Source organism: Pleurodeles waltl, chromosome 1_2, assembly GCF_031143425.1.
Source record: "Pleurodeles waltl isolate 20211129_DDA chromosome 1_2, aPleWal1.hap1.20221129, whole genome shotgun sequence".
Classification (NCBI taxonomy): Eukaryota; Metazoa; Chordata; class Amphibia; order Caudata; family Salamandridae; genus Pleurodeles; species Pleurodeles waltl.
Genome location: NC_090437.1, coordinates 1,233,754,270 through 1,233,773,925, shown reverse-complemented (window position 1 = coordinate 1,233,773,925; position 19,656 = coordinate 1,233,754,270). Strand labels below are relative to the sequence as shown.

The 19,656-nt window shown below is 43.1% G+C and overlaps 1 protein-coding gene across 2 annotated transcripts in view; it reads right to left on the bottom strand.

Annotated features, from left to right (window-relative positions):
* The window catches only part of THNSL2 (threonine synthase like 2), an 87,253-nt gene that overhangs the window by 2,665 nt on the left and 64,932 nt on the right, over positions 1-19,656 (bottom strand). For both annotated transcript variants that reach the window (XM_069204515.1, XM_069204525.1), the window contains 2 exons: positions 8,118-8,243; positions 6,019-6,170 (listed from right to left, as the gene is read on the bottom strand). In XM_069204515.1, the coding sequence (XP_069060616.1) occupies positions 6,019-6,170; positions 8,118-8,243 (278 nt within the window). The remainder of the gene's footprint in view (positions 1-6,018; positions 6,171-8,117; positions 8,244-19,656) is intronic.

Here is a 19,656-nt window from a genome sequence, read left to right as displayed (position 1 = left end):
ATTACAATACAATACAATAATATGTGAACTAGAATCGAATCCTGCACTTGTCACAGTGTGCCACATGACCTCTTATTTGGGTGCATCTAATGAAAACAAATACGTGATGTAACAACTAACACAAGCACCAAAAACAAGCCAGGCCTATTGGGTTTACCAGTGCTTGTTAGCACTCATTTTTTCAATATCAGCTAAATGAGTAACATCTTCCATTCTTCTGTTCACACCGCTTTTACTCCACAATATCACTCTCTCTCTCTCTCTTGGTTAGTTACTTATGCCCAGCTTCTCCTCACCTCTATTTCTAAAGTCGTTTCATCTGCAGGTCTCACACTTCATCTCACTCTCCATCACTGTCTTCTCAGTCTCTCCTTCTACACGTACTTCATTTCATCTCCTACACCTCACCGTAAAACAGGGAAAAGATTCACCACCCTTGTATTGTGTGTTATACGCAAAACTGTGTTTAAAAGTAAGAGCAAACATCGCCTTCAACTAACATAAATACAAGTATACGACTCAAAGGTTTGTGCAAGTGCGTGCAACTCAAAGGTACGCTCGGCTGATCTGCACAAACTACACGCAGAAGTACACTACCATGACTTGAGGATGGGTTGCGCATTCATGAGGGAGACGACAGCATAGTGCATTGTTGTATGGGCAGTGGGCCTAAAGTGTGCAGGGCCCAAATCTGTGGTCAGTTGAATTTTACTGGAAAAGCTTGTTTAGATGCTGTCACAATAGCAAAATACTGTGTTTAGTAATTAGGCTTCTAAGTGCAACGACAAGCTATTTCCCTTTTAATGTGGGCTTGAGGTTTTGCCCTTTAAGATTCTGCAGTTAATAAAGAACTAAAAAAAATAATGCCCTATATCTGCTAACAATAAAACAATTTACACATAATGGGCCTGATTCACAAAGGTAAACTATACTACTGTGTAAGTTTACAATTGTTTGCTATTCACAAAGGTATTTTACTAGTGGTATCTTTACAACTGCAGAGTGTCCGCACATAAAAAGATATGACTGTCCTAACTTTTTAAGGAACTAAGATGCCACAGTCATAAAGATACTACTTGTAAAGTACCTTTTTGAATAGCAAATAATTGTACACTTACACAAAAGTGTAAGTTTACTTTTGTGAATCAGGCCCAAAGTAGCAATATTTTCTGGAAATTATATTTAGGCCACATATTTATGTCAGACAATATTTATGTTACTGATATTGTGACATACAGCCCCCAATTCGACAGCCAACTGTGCCATTAACACACACACAGTCAGGGATTGGAAGAAGACTATAGCATCCCACAAAAAATACACAATTCCCAGGTACGATTTCATCAGCCATATGGACTAAGGCTCACATCTTGATCATGTAACACAATGTAGACTTTCAAATATCTGCTTACCTGGTGAGTTCTATGGCCAATTAATGAAAAAAGGAAACTGAGCAACCTCCTTCAATAACAAGTTAGTAGAAATATATCTATTAAATACTGTAGGAAATACTGTAGGGCATTCTTTGTGAATCCAAGCAAAGTATTACACACAGCAGATAAATAAATTATGTGGTTGTCTTGAAAACTGCTGTGAGAGACTTTGAAGTTTGTGTTAATTGTAGAAGTAAAACTGACAACCCTGTGGGTGAACATTTACACTCCTCAAGTAATTTAGGCCACACTATGGTCCTTAGTTCTGTAGGAGTTGTAAGTGAATCTACAGCATTGCAACTCTACATTCGGATCAAGTTTCCAGACTGCAGAATCAAAGCTATGCACAGTCTAAGTACACTATTGTTTTATAATTACTAGGAACACAGCTGCAGATGTTCAATGCTTCATTCTCCCCATGTTTGGCTGGATTTCACATACTCTTTGGATATTGACAGATTCCCCCTGGTGTTCTTCCTCTAGGCTCATTGACAGTATGGCCTCCATGATCAGCCACACCCAGAAACATCCTGGCAGGGACAGCTTTGGTAGTTCCTTTTACGTGCTCAAAAACAACTGTCAAATTTAATTCAACTATTGATGTATCTGTCCTTTTTCTGCTTTGAACACCTAAACTGTGTCTGTCAAAGAAAGCAGCCTTACATATAGAGAATGATTTGAAAATATTTTGATAAGTAGCCTTTTCTTGTGAAATGCGAGTAGTAACAGGTCATGGCAGAAGATCAATGCGGATCAAGGGGTTAGGCCGATTCTGCATTATGAGAGAAGTCACAGTTGGCTAGAGGTGACATTCATTCACAAAGCCCTGGGTTGAAAAAAAGCAAACACAGGTTTTGTAAGGCAACCCCAACAGGAAGAATCACACTCCACTTCCCAGACTATGCACCAGCGGAGGCTGCAGTGGTGAGTAACCACAATGCATTGCTGCGGGTGGTAAGTGACCATCAGGTGATCCAGGCCATTGCAGGAAGGCGTTGGACGCTTCACCTGGTTCGTAAGCCTTTCTAGCTCCACTCAAAGATGAGAGAGATAAAGATGCTACAATGTGTCAACTGGCACTCCGATGCACGCGCTCCACAGATCCGAGCCAACTGCCTTGGATTTCTTGGCATATAGCGTTGGCCCTACCAATCAACAAAATGAGACATTACTCACTCTCTCCCATTGCTCATGTACACATGTGATATGCTTATAATTCAAGAGTTAAATGATTTATTTGTTAATATGCTCAATATGCCCCTCTACTCACTTTGACCCCTCGTTGCCCCTGGCTAGTCTTGCGTCACTCCTCACTCACCTCCCTATACCCTACTTGAAGCATGGGTGGTCTTTTTTCATGCATACAAGACACCATCTTTCACAGGCTGGTTTGTTAGGGCTTCCTCACTCAGGCATCTGACTATGGGTGACAACTTATCTGTCTCCTGATGTGGCCTCTGTATGCCCTGGCCGAACCCAGAACCCGAACCCAACACCCTGTATGCCAACAACCCTTCAAACCAGTATGTGGGCTGCCAGCCCTCCTGATGCCATGCTGTAGATGGAGACAAAGAGCTACAGAACCTCTGGTCTTGTGCACCCCTGCCTTCTGCTTGGTGCCATATGTTGGGTTTTCTCACTTTGAAAGCACCATGGTCAAGGGAAGGTCAAGCAATTGCCAGGAAACTTATTCATAATCTATTGCTATTTTCAGCTGACAAAATATCTGCAAGAGATGTCTCCTTGGTTCTCTTCTATAGGCATAACTAATTGTGTCCAAAAACACACCACACATCATACAAATATAAAGCAAAATTTGGTTCAGTAATCAATGCATAATAGACAGACAATACCACTTGCGCCCAGCACACCACCAACATATCCCATATTTCTGTTCTGATCAGACATCCAACATCACTCTATGACCAGCAATTACACCACAAGCCATTGTTTCAGTCTCAGTTACAAATGGCTCTGTTCAGATACAGCAAAGACACAGCACAAAAGCCATACAGAATGGCAAAGCGCTACTAAAACAACCGGGCTGTCACACATGACATACACCCTGGAAACACAAGGGAGAAAACTAGCATAAATATACCAAACCCTTATATGTACAGCACCGCATCATAAGACACTGACCTAAATTGTGATTCTTACATAGAAAGCACTACGGTTACACTGGGTGGTATGGGGCATTCTTTTTCAACATGCAATTGTACTTCTGTTTGCTTTAATAATCATTTAGGCAGGGGTGGGTTCTCCTTTAGGGCTGAGGTGCTGCACCCCTCTGAACTTCCTACACATTTATAGCAAAAAATAATAAGCAGATTGATTTGTTCAGAGATGCGATCGTAACGCTAAACAAATCGATGCATTTAAGTCTGGGCTCCCTGTCCCCGGCTGCCTGGCCCGCTTCACTTTGAAGCACGAGACAGAAGCCAGGCAGTAAATCAGCTTTCTACACTGTGACGCACAAGCAGTGCTGACAGCTCTAAAGCCCTCCATTTCGATTGTGGTCTATGGCACTATTCACTAAAGGCCAGTGATGCTTTTTGCATCATGATTTTGGGTGTCAGAGTCTCCATCCCTGCGTGAGGGAGGTCGCCTGGCATTCACAGACATAGATCCCATCCTTTGCCCATTCATCATTCAGTGGGAGTGGATGCAAGCCCATGTGATTTAGTGCCTTGGCTTCGGTAATGGCAAGTGTTATAATGCTAATCTTGAGTTATTTTTTTGTACTGAGACCCCTTGTCACACTAACCTCCCTCACTATGATATCCGAGGCCTTGGCTGCAAATAGCTGGCTCTTATAGAAGTGGAGCTGCTGTATTTGCTCCCACATAAAAATGATCCAAAAGATAAGCTGGCTTCTTCTTCCCTTGTGAAATTGATCCAAATATCAGAGTCAAGAGCAAAAGGAGAAATATGTGCTTGCAGTAAAGGCAGTTAACTGCTGTACGGCTTTAAAACTGGCCCGATCGTCATGTCCTTAGCAATAATGCCAAAAACATAGATTGATATGCAAACAATGAACGTTAAAAAGCAATTTAGTTAATCTCTTATTTCGCGTTTCACTTAATGTTGCATTCGCCAAGAATTAGCTGTTTCATCAAGCTCTGTTTCTGTATTTTTTTACGTGCATTTTTGCATAGTGCATACTTTGACTCGTGCCAGGTGTTTGTGAGAGGCTTTGAATGAGAGCACTGGTGCTGAGGCTGAAAGTAAAGCAAAGTGCCTGTCAGTGTGTCGGCGTCTCTGCAGAGCACTCAAAACAAGTCACGTATTCCAGTTACAATTGAAATTCAGTGTAAATGTGTGTAATAGGGGTGCACAGTGGTCAAAATATTTAGAAAGCAAAAGGAAAATTAGTGCTTAAATGTGAATGAGTGCAGTGTATGTTTGGGGTGGTAAAATGAGGGAGATGCAAGGAAGTGAATTCAGGCAAGAGTGAAAAAAGGTTGCTGAAGACGAGAGAAGAGGTTGAAAATGTGCAGATAGAAGAGATGTGAAGAGAAAAAGGTCAAACATCTAAAATAAAGCACACAGAACTGAAGGCCCTACTCCTTCCACAGTCCACAACATTATTTAATGCACAGTCTTAATTTCAGAATTGAAACATTTCCAATGTTAAATAATTATAACTAATCATTGTTGTTACTCATTTATCTTAAAGAGCTAACAACTACTGACAAAGCCAACAGTACTGACAGGTTTTAGGTGTATGGCAGCTGTTGTGTTATATTTTTGGATGCAATAACATCTGAGAGAGAAACCAAAATACAGGCCAGGTGGCACACTATGAGAATCACTGACATTTATTTTGCATGTTCTCTTTTAGAGAGCTCCCACTTTTTCCATCCCACTGAAAGACCTGTCTGCACATATTTCTGTATGACTAATTACACCCAGTAGCTGTGGGTATTCCTGATGCCTGGTTAGAGAATTTTCTTCCAAAGTTGATGCAGCATGCAGTGCAAGACACTGGGTAAGCACACACTTTAGAGGGCTTGAAGTTGTTGCAGTGTACAATTTGCATATTAAAGTCAAGGGTGAACATATTAATGGAGTAAGATAAGGGGCAGTTTTTAATGTGTTTAATATTCCAAGACTATACATTCCCACTGCTTTATAAACCTTGCTTTCTAACTTTATTTCCTTTCAAGCCCACCATTTGTCAATCTGTTTTCAATTTTTTCTTGTGAGGAGGACCCAAACTGGACCCCATGTTTGTCCATTGAGCTTGCTCGCTCCACTCGCTGCATAAAAGTCGTACCCAGATTTTTACGCCCCACCACTTTCAAATGTCACCAGCCGCCACTGCATTTAGGAATAATTTAGAAAGCCCTAAATTATTTATAAGCGATTTTTCTTGTATACGCTATTTTCAATTTATATGCTAAAGGGGAGAAATAACAAACTTTGCTGTTTCTACCACTTTTCTCTGGCCTAGACATAAAAACACTGGCCCTACCTGGAAAATGCAGTCTAGTAGACATTTGAAGTCCAGTAGAGAAGGACAGGCGAGAACATGTTTCACTATTGACACAAATGATCTTAAATGAGCCCCAATGTTTGGTACCTGTGAATCTGATTGTCAGCCTGCCTGTAGTGATAATGCACAGCCACAGCAGAATGAGGGCACAGCAGGTACTGATTTTCCTCCCAGCATCGGGACATTGTTTGAATAATGTCCTCATCAGAGGCAGAAAAGGAAGTCATCCCTTCGGTGATCTGCAATTAGAAGAGAATATTAAACACACTAACGGATTGCATGATTAATCCAAAATAACCCCACAGGAAAATAACCTATTTTAGGCTGCAGTATACCAACATAAGGGTCCTGGATTTGAAGTTCAAGGTGTAGGTTCCCTTCTTACATTCTGTTTAATTGCAGCATTAATTCCCCATTACTCAAAAAGCTGAAAACAGATGCCTCATGTACAGAAATTCATAAATCTGCATCCATTGGTTTACTCCTCTGGTTCAGCGCAGATTTACAACTTTTTTGAATTCACAAACGTTTTCAAGAGTACCTGAGACCCCAGCGTCAGTCGCAGATTTCCCTCAGTGCTCCTGGAAAACGATTGTGAGTTACCCATTATGTCTATGTAAAAGCAGTTGTGCTTACCTAACTATACATAGACTACAACTGTGAATGCTAAAATGCCTATGGAATTGGATTGTTAAATTGTGTTTCGCTTTGCCCATCATGAAATCCTTAACCCCCAAGTTTTTGCAAATGTTCTCTTCATGCTGGCCCTTCGACATTATTTACACATGCCCAATCTGAAGCAAATAGTTGACTGTTTCCAGTTTAGGATTTGCGTAGATCGCTGTAGTTGTAAATAACACAATCACCAACTCGTAGTTCTGAAAAGGATCCTACTGTTCCTACAGATGGACGACTGCATCAAACCACAAATCCTTAACCTAGTCTTAAATGGATTACTGTAAAATGATTTAGACAGTAGCCCCAAGAGGAAAGAGGGGATCTTTTAAGGGTGTAAAGTCTATTGGCAAGTCTCTGCATACCCTTAAAACACTTGCCTAGATCTGAAAGAGCTACTATTGCTCCAAAATGGCTTAGCACATTAAATTCAAAATTATCAGGATAATTTTCAAACATTTGGAGGCTACGGCCCTCAAGGTCATCTGAAGTTGATACTGCATTCTATAGCTGGCCACAATCTTAGGCCAGGCAATGCAAATCTGCTCATCCAAACCAGATGTAACCAGAATGTGGGTGAATGAACAGAGTACTGGGAAACCAAATCTGTAACCCAAGAAAGACCAAGATGTAAAGAAACAACCCAACCAGCTATTGATAAAGCCCTAAGACAAACCTTGAGACGAATGTGAATCCCACTTACAGACATCATTTGGACCAGCGCAACCCTTCTAGCAGGCACCAGGATGTCCTCTGAGCATATTTAGCTCGTGCCTAAGCCACCACTGTAAATTCAATATGTGAGAACATCCGGTCCTTAGTCATCAACTCCTTACATCTTTCACCCTACAAAGTGGTCAGACAGTGCAAGTAGGTGCCTGAAAATGTTTCTAGTCATTGATAAAAGTGCTTCGTAAATGTGATGCAGATAATCATCACAATTTAAGGCAGAGAGACAAAAGTGGGGCTAAGGGAAGAGGAATTGTGCATTTGCCCAACAATGGATTCTGGAAATCTGTATGCAAGTTACAATCCGCAAGTTCGGCAGATTTCTGTACTGTCTGGAGTGGAGTTCAGAAGTGTTCCCAATGGAGCCAGCAGTACAAAAGATATCCCTAACCAGGGTCTTTCACTGCCATGCATATGGGAGTTGTGTCTATATTGTGTGTACACCTTATGTGTGATGTGAGTTGTGTGTAAGGACTCTGTACATGTTCTCAAGAGTGCTTGGTGGAATCCATCTTGTATTACACCCATCTGGCAACCAGAGAAGGACTTTGTGCGAGGTCTTCCTCAGGGTTCTGTGAGTCTCCTTTTAGATGGTCTTTCACTTCCATGCATGTAAGCGTGTTGCGTTTTATGGTGTTTTCAGTGTCTAAACCTCATCAACTCCTTTAGTAAATTGTGGACATACCCAGTATGGCCTGACGCCACTGGAACCAGGACTCATATATTTATGTTAATCTGGTTCATGGTGTGAACTTTCATTAAAATAAGTAAACTTGCCAGACCTTCTTGTGAAGACTTTCTGGAAGTTTAAGCTTTTTGGTCCTTTGGAACTCTTCCATTATTTTCCTGATGAAACTGCTATCCGAGTCCATAAGCAACCAGAAGATCCTCTCCATGTTGTAAGGTTCCTGTTCACAAGGGAGAGAGAAAGAAACCATAATACAGAAACTCCAACTGTGATACAGAGAACAAAAGCACAAGTATTCATGTCAGGACATTTAAGATCCTTTAATAGCATCTATTTCATCTTAAAGGTGACTTGGGTCCAAACCCTCATTATAGCATCATATTTGTACTAAACTCTGGCTGCAAAATCTGCCAATAATATGCTGCTACTGACCTCCTACTGACCTCACAACAGTCATACAGCAGGCAGTTTTCAAGGACACATTCCATCATCTATTATCAATGCCTCAAAATGGCCAAATGACCAGCCCTATCATCCGGTATTCAGAGCAGTGTGAACTCTACCCTCTCATCCCTCATTCCAACCATCATGAACTCATTCAAAAAGGTATTCGTCATTGTCAGGGAATTTACATGCCACATGCCAGCTCCATGGTGGTCATCCCTCCCATGGCCTGTGCAATTAAATGCCCATCCACCTCTCTGAAAAACTCAGGACCATCTATGACAACTTCAAACCCCAACAGAATCCTGTATCCCTCATTCCCCATGACTCAACTACGAGCCCCACACCAGAACTCAAGCTATTACTCTTGGTAGAAATCTCCACCAGAGAAACAGTCAATACCATGTGAGTCATTAAATCCTCAGGTCTCTCCCCCCACTGAATCTTCGTAAAAAGACTGGACCCGTTTGCTAGGTGGTCACATCAATACTCACCCTCTTGCTCTCAACCACCACCTTTCTAGACACTTAGAAACAAGCCACCCAACTACCCAAGAAACCCTCAGCTGACTTGACGACCATCGGTAACTAGAGGCCCATCTCTCTTCTACCAGACCCCCCCAAAGTCTTGGAAAAACTGGTCAACACTCACCTCAGTAGCTATATCTTCTCGACCCCTTTCAGTCCGATTCAGAACCAACCTTGGCACTAAGACACCTCTCACTGCAGCCACAGATGACAGACCATCTCCCACCCTATCCTCATCCAGAGACTCAACAAGGCTAGAACACAGGGCTTCACCCCGCAATAGATCCACTTCATCACCGGACACTCTCAGACTGTCACTTTTGCCCCCTTCCACCCAGATGCCACTAAACCGATCTGTGGAGTTGCTTTAGACCCACCCTCTATAGAGTCCACATGACTCCCTTTGCAACCACTGGATGGTCACATGGCCTCTGAGTTGTCTCACACGCAGATGACTCACAACGTATACTTTCCCTCTCAAAAGATGCACCAATCACGCAATCCAACTTCCCAACATGCATGTTCAACATAGCAGACTGTATGAAAAGAAGGTGCCTCAAGCCAAATGGCAACAAAACTGAAATGGTACTATTAACCAAGCACAGCTCTCTATGTACCCCTGCCTGATGGGCCGACACACTAAAACCCTATACGTAGGCATTGCCACCACGCTCACCATCAGACTTCAAATGGTTCGAAACATGGCTGCTAGACTTACACTTGACCTCCCCACATAAAATGCATAAACACATCTCCAAACACCCTCAGAGACCTCTACTGGCTCCCCATACAGAAACATGCCACCTTCAAGCTCCTCTCCATCACCTACCAAGCACTCTATCCATTTCCACACACCTAAAATGCACCTCAGATTGACTGCATGACTCCTCACCCACATCTGGGACACTAAAATGGAAGTTCCAGCCTTCTCCCACTTCACCCCTAAGACTTCGTGCGAGCTCCCCCCCATCCATTGGGACTGCCATCTCTCTCAGACAGTGCATATCTCTCCTGAATACCCTGCACATTATACAAATCCCAATAAAATATCATAACAAGACATTAAATTCTATTTTTGGGACTCACCCTGATCTTGCATTTTAATCATTATTCATTTTGAAGCACAATGTTTTTTATATTTAATAGATACTACAGATAATATATTATAATTAAAATATTATATTATATATGCAAAGAATCTGGCCAAGATGGTGAGAAGTCAGTTTTTATATCCGCACCTACCCTACGCACCCCGAAACAGTCAACACGATCACATCTTCAATGGCAGAATTATTTTCATTCAGTAGGATGATTGACTCATCTGGACCACCACAGATGACAACTACTAAACCATGCACCAACAAGTATTGTGAAAGCTGAACTAATTAATTATAAATCTGCATAGCTAAGAATTGACATGAATTATACTAAAATAGAGAAATCAAGTGTGTGGAAAATGTGCCTACCTAGGTGGCAACCATAACGTGTATGACATTAATAAAGAAATAATATTAACTGTTTTGAAATAATATGCACATATAGAATTGAAGGTATTAGTGGACCATACTAACGTGTTAATGAAATGTAATTGCTTAATTTTACCAGGCATAAAGTTATTGTGAAATTATGGGCCTACTCGGCAAAGCCGCATGTTAAGCTTCATAGCATAAATAAATGTTCGTAAATGCTTTCTGTCTCAAGCTGAATTTACACTTGTTCTTTGTTCACACAGTGCTGACCAAGTAGATTTGTAATGTTGCAACGTTAACCTAGATGATGTCTTAAACTTTCTTGTGAGAACTGTCTGCTGTAATGCAATGTACTAGCTACAGATACATGTGTATCTTTGGTGCGTGAGAAGCTAACGTTCCAGGACATGAGAATGGCTTCACTGACTGGAGTAATGACTGCAACTAAAAGTTACCTGGCGAAAACTGGTGATGGGAACGGGAGAAGAGGAGCCACTCATTGACGTGTGAAAGACTGTCTAACATATCACAAATTTAAGAAATAATATTTATTGGTTCTACTGTGAACATCCGATGTTCTGACCAATGACGGCTCAAGAAATTACTTTGTGGATTTGACTTAACCCGACTTCACTTACCAGCAACAGAGCAGTCTCCAGATGCCCTTTCTTCCTAGCTTTTAGTCTCACGCGTGGTTATAGCTATTATTGATTGTTAATGCTATTGATGCTGTTTCCTTAGTTTGATGCCCCTTCTAAGTTGGTTCAGTTAACCTAGAGCCCAATCGTGGCTGAGCCAATCCCCTTCACTTCCCCCTGCCAACTCTGACCAGACGGATGTCCAAGTGATGAAGAAGTCTCTGTTTGCTGATCCATTCAGGAGAGGTATAACAAAATGAAATTGTCTCTATTATAGATTTTTGTTATTTTTTTTAGGTACCAACCGCTATTTTTTAGAGCCATAGCTAGATGTTTTCCAAATTAACTTTCGTCTAATTTTCTTTTGCATGAAAGCCACATATGGAATTTGAATTAGATGGATAGATAATGTGTCCGTGTTCAAACAAATGTTATTAACAAAGGATTGATTTTATTCACTTGTCAAGTGTAGATGTATGCCATCCCTACTGTTCAGTTATTGTTGTTATTAATTTGTACGGTAACTTTTGAATGTTTAATGTTAAATGCTTTGGTTGAATTGAAGTTTATCCGCCGTTTTGTTCAACCTGTGTTGTACATATGTTTATAATTTGGTTTTAAGATGACTTTATGTGATATTGGCATTGTTAATCCAGGGAAATAAAATTTCTAATTTTACCAAAGGTGTGGTTATTCATGGTCACATGGGCCATGGTGTGTAAAGTTTACTGACTCAAAGATTTCTGATAATGCCTTGTTAAACAAGTTGTATCGTTGCCGGTTATATCACGAGTAAAATTTGTGTCCATGGTGGAACACTGTTAGCGGAGTCAAAAGGTCCATCGAACCTCTAATGCGTCCCCTTATAGATAAATTACCAAAGACCAAAATAAAACCAGACGCTATACGTCTCTTTCATAATATAACCACCTCCATCATGTCCCAGATTGCTCACGAGACACAGAATGTCTCTTGAGATATGCAATAACCCCTCCTTGAATTTTCCTCCACCACAAGTCCAAAATCCGGATAAATCTGGTCACATTTGGTCTTGGCAAATAACAAAATGAGTTTTTAAGTGAGCGAGTGATCCTGTATTTCTCTCTCTTTCTGAAAGTGCCAGCATTACTAATGGTAGTAATGCATACACCTGAATGTCCTATATAAAATGTATCTGACAAGCGTCGGAGCAGCATTACCTGTATAAAAGACTACATAATTGTAAACCAACGGGTACCCGGCAGAAACACAGTTGACCCATATGCCTGTAACACCTTGAGTGGCAAGACCTCTGAAGTGCAAACTCAACCAGCACAAATGTCTAGCAGCTGATACCAGATACTTTGGATGGATATGAATGAAAATGTTCTATCCCTTATGTTAGATGCAGTCAGTGACTGTAACACCTCAACCTCAACATAGCTCAGGCCCTCAGAAACAGCACCTAAATATGCGCTTTTTCCCTCTTCCCCACCACTGCATCAATGTGCAAAAAAATATATACACAACTCCAACCCAATGTACGTACAAGCTGCCCACTGCGCCACCATCAGAGCTCATCTCTGGCCCTTAGATGTGTAATCTACGTATGGAATTAGCCCTCCTCAGCATACCGTACTAACAGGATAGCAGCCTCCAAACAACCATGCTTAAACCTCCACTGCCCAGTTTGCTTCAAATGCATCTTCCACGCTATGCAGCGACATATTTTCATCCACATGACTGGAACATTTCTCCATTAAGCACCGAAACGATGCCCTGTTATCTACACCTGGGCTACAATACCAACCCTCTTCTCGTCCATACCTGTGTGCTCCTCCATGCTGCAGAGGGTGAGTTAACACCACCTCAGGGCCACGCTAGAGGCAGAGAAAGACAATAAACATACCAGTGGAGTTGGTCTTGTGCACTGTTATTATGTCATGATTTGATGTGTGTCTAGCCTTTGGCTCCCACTCACATTACAGCTAATCCTAAACTGCCCATAGTTCTTCACACGTTAAGGGCTGTTCCTACCTAATACATGTTGGGACTGTGAGCCTCATGAGGTTACTTTAAGATAAGGGGGGTCATTCTGACCCTGACGGGCGGCTGAGGCCGCCCGCCAGAGTTCCCCCACCAAAATACCGCTCCGCGGTCGAAAGACCGCTGAGGGTATTTTGGGATTTGCCCTGGGCTGGCGGGCAACCGCCAAAAGGCCGCCCGCCAGCCCAGGGCAAATCTTCATTCCCACGAGGACGCCGGCTCAGAATTGAGCCGGCGGAGTGGGAAGGTGCGACGGGTGCAGTGGCACCCATCGCGTATTTCAGTGTCTGCATAGCAGACACTGAAATACTAAGTGGGGCCCTCTTACGGGGGCCCCGCGGCACCCCCTACCGCCATCCTGTTCCTCCGCCGCCATGGAGGATTCTCAAGGGCAGCGGAAAACCGGCGGGAGACCGCCGGTTTTCCAAATCTGACCGCGGCCAAAGCGCCGCGGTCAGAATGCCCTGCGGGGCACCGCCGGCCTCTCGGCGGTGCTCCCGCCGACCCTGGCCCCGGCGGTCTCAGACCGCCGGGGTCAGAATCAGGGCCAAGGTGTCTAACTTTGGCTCATAACAACCTCTTTTGGGTCAGGTGCTGTGCCAGTCAGAGGAGTGGGGCTACAAACTTCTCTTAGGGAACCAACCTATGATTTTAATACTTGGTAAAACTGTAGAGTAATGCTTATGGAGTGTCCCTCATGCAGATATCAGTCTGTGACAATCACACGTAATGGCACATTTCAAATCCTTTGAATAAATAGGAGGCGTACCATAGCTCTGATGGTTACCCCACAACATACAAGTATAAAATTAAGCATTCACTCATATAATATACATACAAATGCTTACGTCAGTCGCTGGAAGGCAATAGCCATGATCTAATGGTGCTCCTGGTTCGGCCTCCATTTCCTTGCAGGTGCCTAGTACCCTGGGTGCCGTGATACCGCTGCAGTGATTGTGCCAGTGTATGAATACAGTGAGGTGGTTTGAGTGGTTAAACAAGTGGTTTGATGCAGGTGGCACTGTGTCTGCGGCCTCCTAGGCCTAACCAGACTGCAGAGTTGAACCGAGGCGCAAGAGGGGATGCTGTTGAAGATGGCATGTCCTATGTGGTAGCTTCCTTAAGTGCATGTCTGGGAGCAAATGAGGAGGCATCAGCCCTGCAGAAGAGCAGGTGCTACAAGGGAGGGGAGGAGCACTGAGAGCTCCGGCAGAAGTGAGGCTGTGGTCTGCCTATTTGTGTCCAATGGGAGCCCAACAGGAAGGAACGAGTCAGGGGAGTGTTATATTTCGCCTGAGACCGGTAAGGCCCTGCCAGAAGGGGCCGCACAGCCTGGAACATGAGGCCTACTTCGGGTCCATTTGATGGTGTGCTTGGGGCTCCAGTAGTCATTATATACAGTGTGTTGGGGAAAGAAGCCTCTAACAAGATCTATTTTGGGTTTCGATCACTCCACCATTCTGCTCCTAGTTATTACTATGGAAGTGAAGAAGAAATGCAAAAAGGATCTTCAGGCCTAGGGGGCAACATGAATAGGCTAGGAGAAAGGAGCAACCGGTTGAGCCTCTGGAAGACTCTGAGTTAACTTCTAAAAGGACTCTTCGTCAATCCATTAACTCCTTGCACTTGATCAAGGGAAACACAGAGGAAAGGGAGGCAACCACAAAGGGGAACTTGGCAGGATTGACAGGGAGAGTTTTTCTGATAGAACAAACATCAGAGAAGCTGAGTTCAGGGTGAATACTTTGAAGGGACAATCTGGAGAGCTTGTACTGGAGGATTCTAAATCTTTCAGGCAGCGTGATGCAATGCTAAAACTGGATGGAAGAATCAAAGCGAGAGGTCACCAGAGAACAGGCATTTATATTTGAGTGTTGGGAGTTCTAGCGGTGCCTCGATTGGATGATTTCCCTGACAAAAACGGAGGAGGTGCTGGCTGGACGACTGGGCTACAACCGAACAAGATGCATGGCGTACTGAAAAAGATGTGCAGACTCACCTCCAAACAAAGTGTAGGAGTGGATGGCACAGTAATGATGTGGTAGGATCTAAGTAACTGAAGGGCTACCTTCTGAGAGGTGAACCAGAGGAAGATTGTAGTGATGGGTAAAAGAAATACACTTCTGTTTTTCCACATCTTTTTTTGCAAGTTTAGGTCCATGTTCAGGATGAGTTTTAGTTTGGTGGGTAGCAATGAGGCACTGTTAGGGTTGGCCCAGGAAGTGAGGTGGAGTGAGGTGGATGATGGTCCTGTGGCAAGATGGGCATCTGGGGACACTGAGGTGACTTAGGAGCATTATGAAGATTTTTTTTCCCTCTGTTGTGTCTCTTCATTTCCTCTCCCCTTGTAGGGCTCTGTTGAGACATATATTTGGATAATGAGTGTTCTTTACAGGGGAAGGTTTCATTAAGCAGTACTGGTGTGCTTACTTTTATTTTCTGCTGCATGTCCTATATGGCAGCTTCCTTCCGTGCATGTCTGGGAGCCAAAGAGGAGGCGTCAGCCCTGAGGAAGGGGTGCTGCAGGGAGTGCTGTAAGGGAGGTGAGCAGCACTGGCAGCAGTGAAGTTCAACTAGTAATATTGTGATTTACGGAAGTGTACCTTTTGGTCTTTTGTGGATAATCACCAATAAATAGACATGAACCTAAAAGTCTGATGCAAAATCAGGAAGCACTTTGAAAGGGAGGTTTAATAAAGCTGTGAAAACTGGAAGAACCAGTTAAACAACAAATATTTGGAAGAAGCTTTAGCATACCTATATCTGGGGTCCTTGTAGAGGGTCATAACATCACATATAAAAAAAGGTCCTAGGCAAGGCCGAACAAGCTAGGCAGCCCATCAGTAAGGTTGCCTGAACTGGAGGCTACAATACTGACCTCTTTTTAGACAAAGCTAGTGATGCCATAACAGGAGGATTCATATTGTATGGGTCAGAACTGTCAGAAAGAACCTCTGACAGAATAGGGAAGTTTAAAAGGAGGCTGTGGAAACAACTATTACTGGTCTCACTAGCTACTCCTAGAGTAGCATTATAAGGCAATAAGGCAATTATGAGGCAATCTAACTTATACCTCTATACAGACAAGGGTACATTTAAGTCATATTTATTACCTCCCAAAAAGGCATAATTCACAAAAGAACAGTCTTGTGGTTAGATGCTGATAATACACATAGGTGTTTGCTAGAGAAGAAAGTGTGATAAGATAGTGAATATATTGGAAATTCAGGCAATCACCACCCAAGTCCAGTTTTGGGTCACTGTCGAATACTACCATTAGAAAAAAAGCAAAACAGCATTCACAAATTCTCAATAGAGAGAAAAAGATGAAGCGAATATTGAGAACTTGAAATTGAGCCCCTGGAAAATGATTTTTTCCCTTGGCAGACAATGTCAACAAAACATGTTTATGCTACAGTTTATAGAAGAAGGGAGGCTCTTTGTGGCAGCAAGAAACAAGAACTTGCAAGTGAAGGCCACAGTTGGATAGCAGCAGCAAATGATAAGTGTATCTGTATAATGGAAGCAAGAAAAAGTCTTCAACATTTTAAATAAATCTGTTCAAGTTAGGACATGATAAAGTAAAGGTGAAGTTTAAAGTGTGTCATGATGGACGGTGAGATATGCAGGGCGGATGACATGATGTTCTTTCTTTTAAGGAACTTGTGAGGGGAAGAGAGTGAAAGAAAACAAAATGAAGCAGCTCAAAGTGGCTGGGGACAAGAAACAGGAGGGGACAGAACTGGATGTAATCCTGGGATGGATTTATCTTCCAGAGACAGCGAGGAGGCCAGCGCCTGGAAAGACGAAGAAGGTCTAGGCTGGAACAATGAAATGAGGAGGTTACCTGAGGAGGAAGATCACAGAGGAAGTGGACTGCAACCGAAGGAGGCAGGAAGCAATGCAGTCAGTCCCAAAGACGCAAATATGCCAACAGCCAGGGACAGCCCTGACAAGACAGCGAGAACCCAGCCACCCCAAGGAGAGAGGCGCGGGGGCTCTGGATTCCACAGTTCATTGGAGGTGCATGGTAATCAATGGTTGGGGAAAGAAAGCACTCATTTTCACAACTAACATCACTTGGAAGCTTCACGGGCAGAAGGGCAGTACCAACATGTTGACATTTGATGTGATGGTCACAGTAAAAAACTCATAACATAGTAAATACTGAGTTTTTCATTTGCTCCAAGGGATGCAAAAGGACAACTCCTGAGAGTAGCCACTGAACAAGGAAGGACATGGAGGGATCCCAGAGGTTGCCTGGCAGTGAACAGGAAAGGTTCAAAGGAGCAAACTTTGGGGGAAAGGCTAAGTATTCCTTGGAAAGACTTAGATACTTGTATTTGGTGGTGCACATAGCCCACAAATGTCAGTTTGATTCCTGAAATCCAACTCAAGTGCAGTGTTATTGGCTGGGATGCCTAATGTCAGAAGAGGGATTTTGGTGCCACTACTGTGTCTCACCCAATAACCCTTGAGAATTCGGTTAAACAGCTATATTTTCACACTTATTCAATCAACAAACATTTACTCTTGTTTGAATGTCAATGAATTTTAGCCAGTTACAGTATAATACAGTCAGCTGAAACAGTTTGCATTGCACAACAGCTTAAGCCACCTTACTTCTGCAGTTATTTTAGCTTCATTAAGAAAACATTGTGGCTTTTTAAACTCCCCTGCCTGTCAATCTGCATAGCTATTGGCCTAGCACCCATGATTGACAGTAGCGAGAATCGTCCAGAATGAATCCTGTTTTCTGTATTCATCCACATTTAAATTTAAATACAGACAGGAAATATATCATTTCCTGTTTGTATTTATCTGTACAAATCAGTAAAAATGTAAACCTGGGAGACTTATTCACAACCAATTCCGGTATTCCTTTTACTACGCCCACTGGGGCCATCCTCAAAAGGAAACCAGTATATGTTGTTCCGTGTGGATTATGCGTGCCATTTTGACTCGGTACTACACAAAATTCTATAGAAATTCTCCACAAGGGCTCCCAACTGTCTTTACCATGAGTAGTCTGTAGCAACTGCACTGCTCACGGGGTGTCGTTATGGTGACCATAGGCAAATCATTGATTGAAAGCAGCAAACATCAGCATGGTATATAGGTGTATAGTGGACAGATTGTATACCACTGTCACAGTCAGAAACTGCATCAGTGGGATAAATTGGGTTGAAACTAAAACAGAAGAGCTTTGCAGAAGAAGTGAAAAAGTTGCCTACCCTCATAAATCATAAAGGGTCCAAGTCACACAACACAAGAACATTTCCACCCCAATTTAGGAAAATAGAGTAAAATTAAATTTATAATTTAAAACCAAAATACTAAAAATCCAATCAGTAGAACTGAAGACATGCAGTTTTGAAGATTTAAGTGAAAATAGCACCGAAAAGCACATAAACTGTGGATATCTGGACATGCTAGACTGGGACAAAGTCATAAGTGCCAGGAGACCTGGATGAAGCATGAGCCAGCTGCAAGGACCCAGTTAGGCTCACTGAAAAAGAGTACCTTAAATCCTGGTTGCGAAGAGTTTGTGGAGTCCTGTGTTGAAGAGGCATCACGCAGCCCAGGCGATGCAAGCTCCTGGTCAGAGATGCATCACACAGTGTAGGCTCCGAGTAGCTGCAAGGCTGCAATGCGAGGTACTGCATCGAGGATTTGTCACTCACCAGTTGGTTCCGAAGAAGCTGAGGGGCTGCGATGCGGAGTCCTGCACCTGGGATGCATCATGCAGCAGCTTTTCTGATGAGGCTGCAGGCTGAGAGGGTGATGCAAAGTCTTTCAACCAGGAAGGCCCACGCAGCAGAGGTGATGGGTCTATCCTTCTCAGGGTTGCTACACACAGCTGAGGAGATGCGTTGGTTCTGCTGGGGCCACAGACGGTCTGGCCAAGCATCTTCAGGACTGGGGTGGCACCACTTGGCGTGGTAGGACTCACAGAGGGTAGAGCCCAGGTGCTGGGTTCAAGGTTTTTGGCAGCCTGTTATGTCCCTGAGGCTTCTGATCAGGAGGCCAGCCCTTGGAGTCACTCAGGGATCCTGGGTTTAGAGATGCGCGTCCAGTCCCTCTCACCCAGACAAGAGGGCAGCAGGTCAGCACAGCATGGAAACAGTACTTCAGAGCAGCAGTCCTTTCAGCGGCACAGCAGTCCTTCTTCCTGGTTGAGTACAAAGGTCTAGAAGCGCATTGAAGAGTTGGTGTCTGAGGTCCAAAATGTATACCTGGCACCCACTTTGAAGTGCTAGAAATTTCCAAAGGATTCCACCCCCTCAGAGGTGCTTGGCATTTCCTGTCTCCCTGCCCTAATGATTCAGTGGGGATCCCTGGTTTCCAGTAATGATAAAGTGGGGCTCTACAGATGTCAAAAGGTTGGGAAAACTGCCGCAAGAAATAAAGGGTAATACCGTCATAAGCCATGGAACAAAAATGGACTTCAGTTGGCCTAATTAATTCTATTTTGAACAGCATGTTACCATAATCATAATAACCAATTAAAAAAATATGTAATAACACCA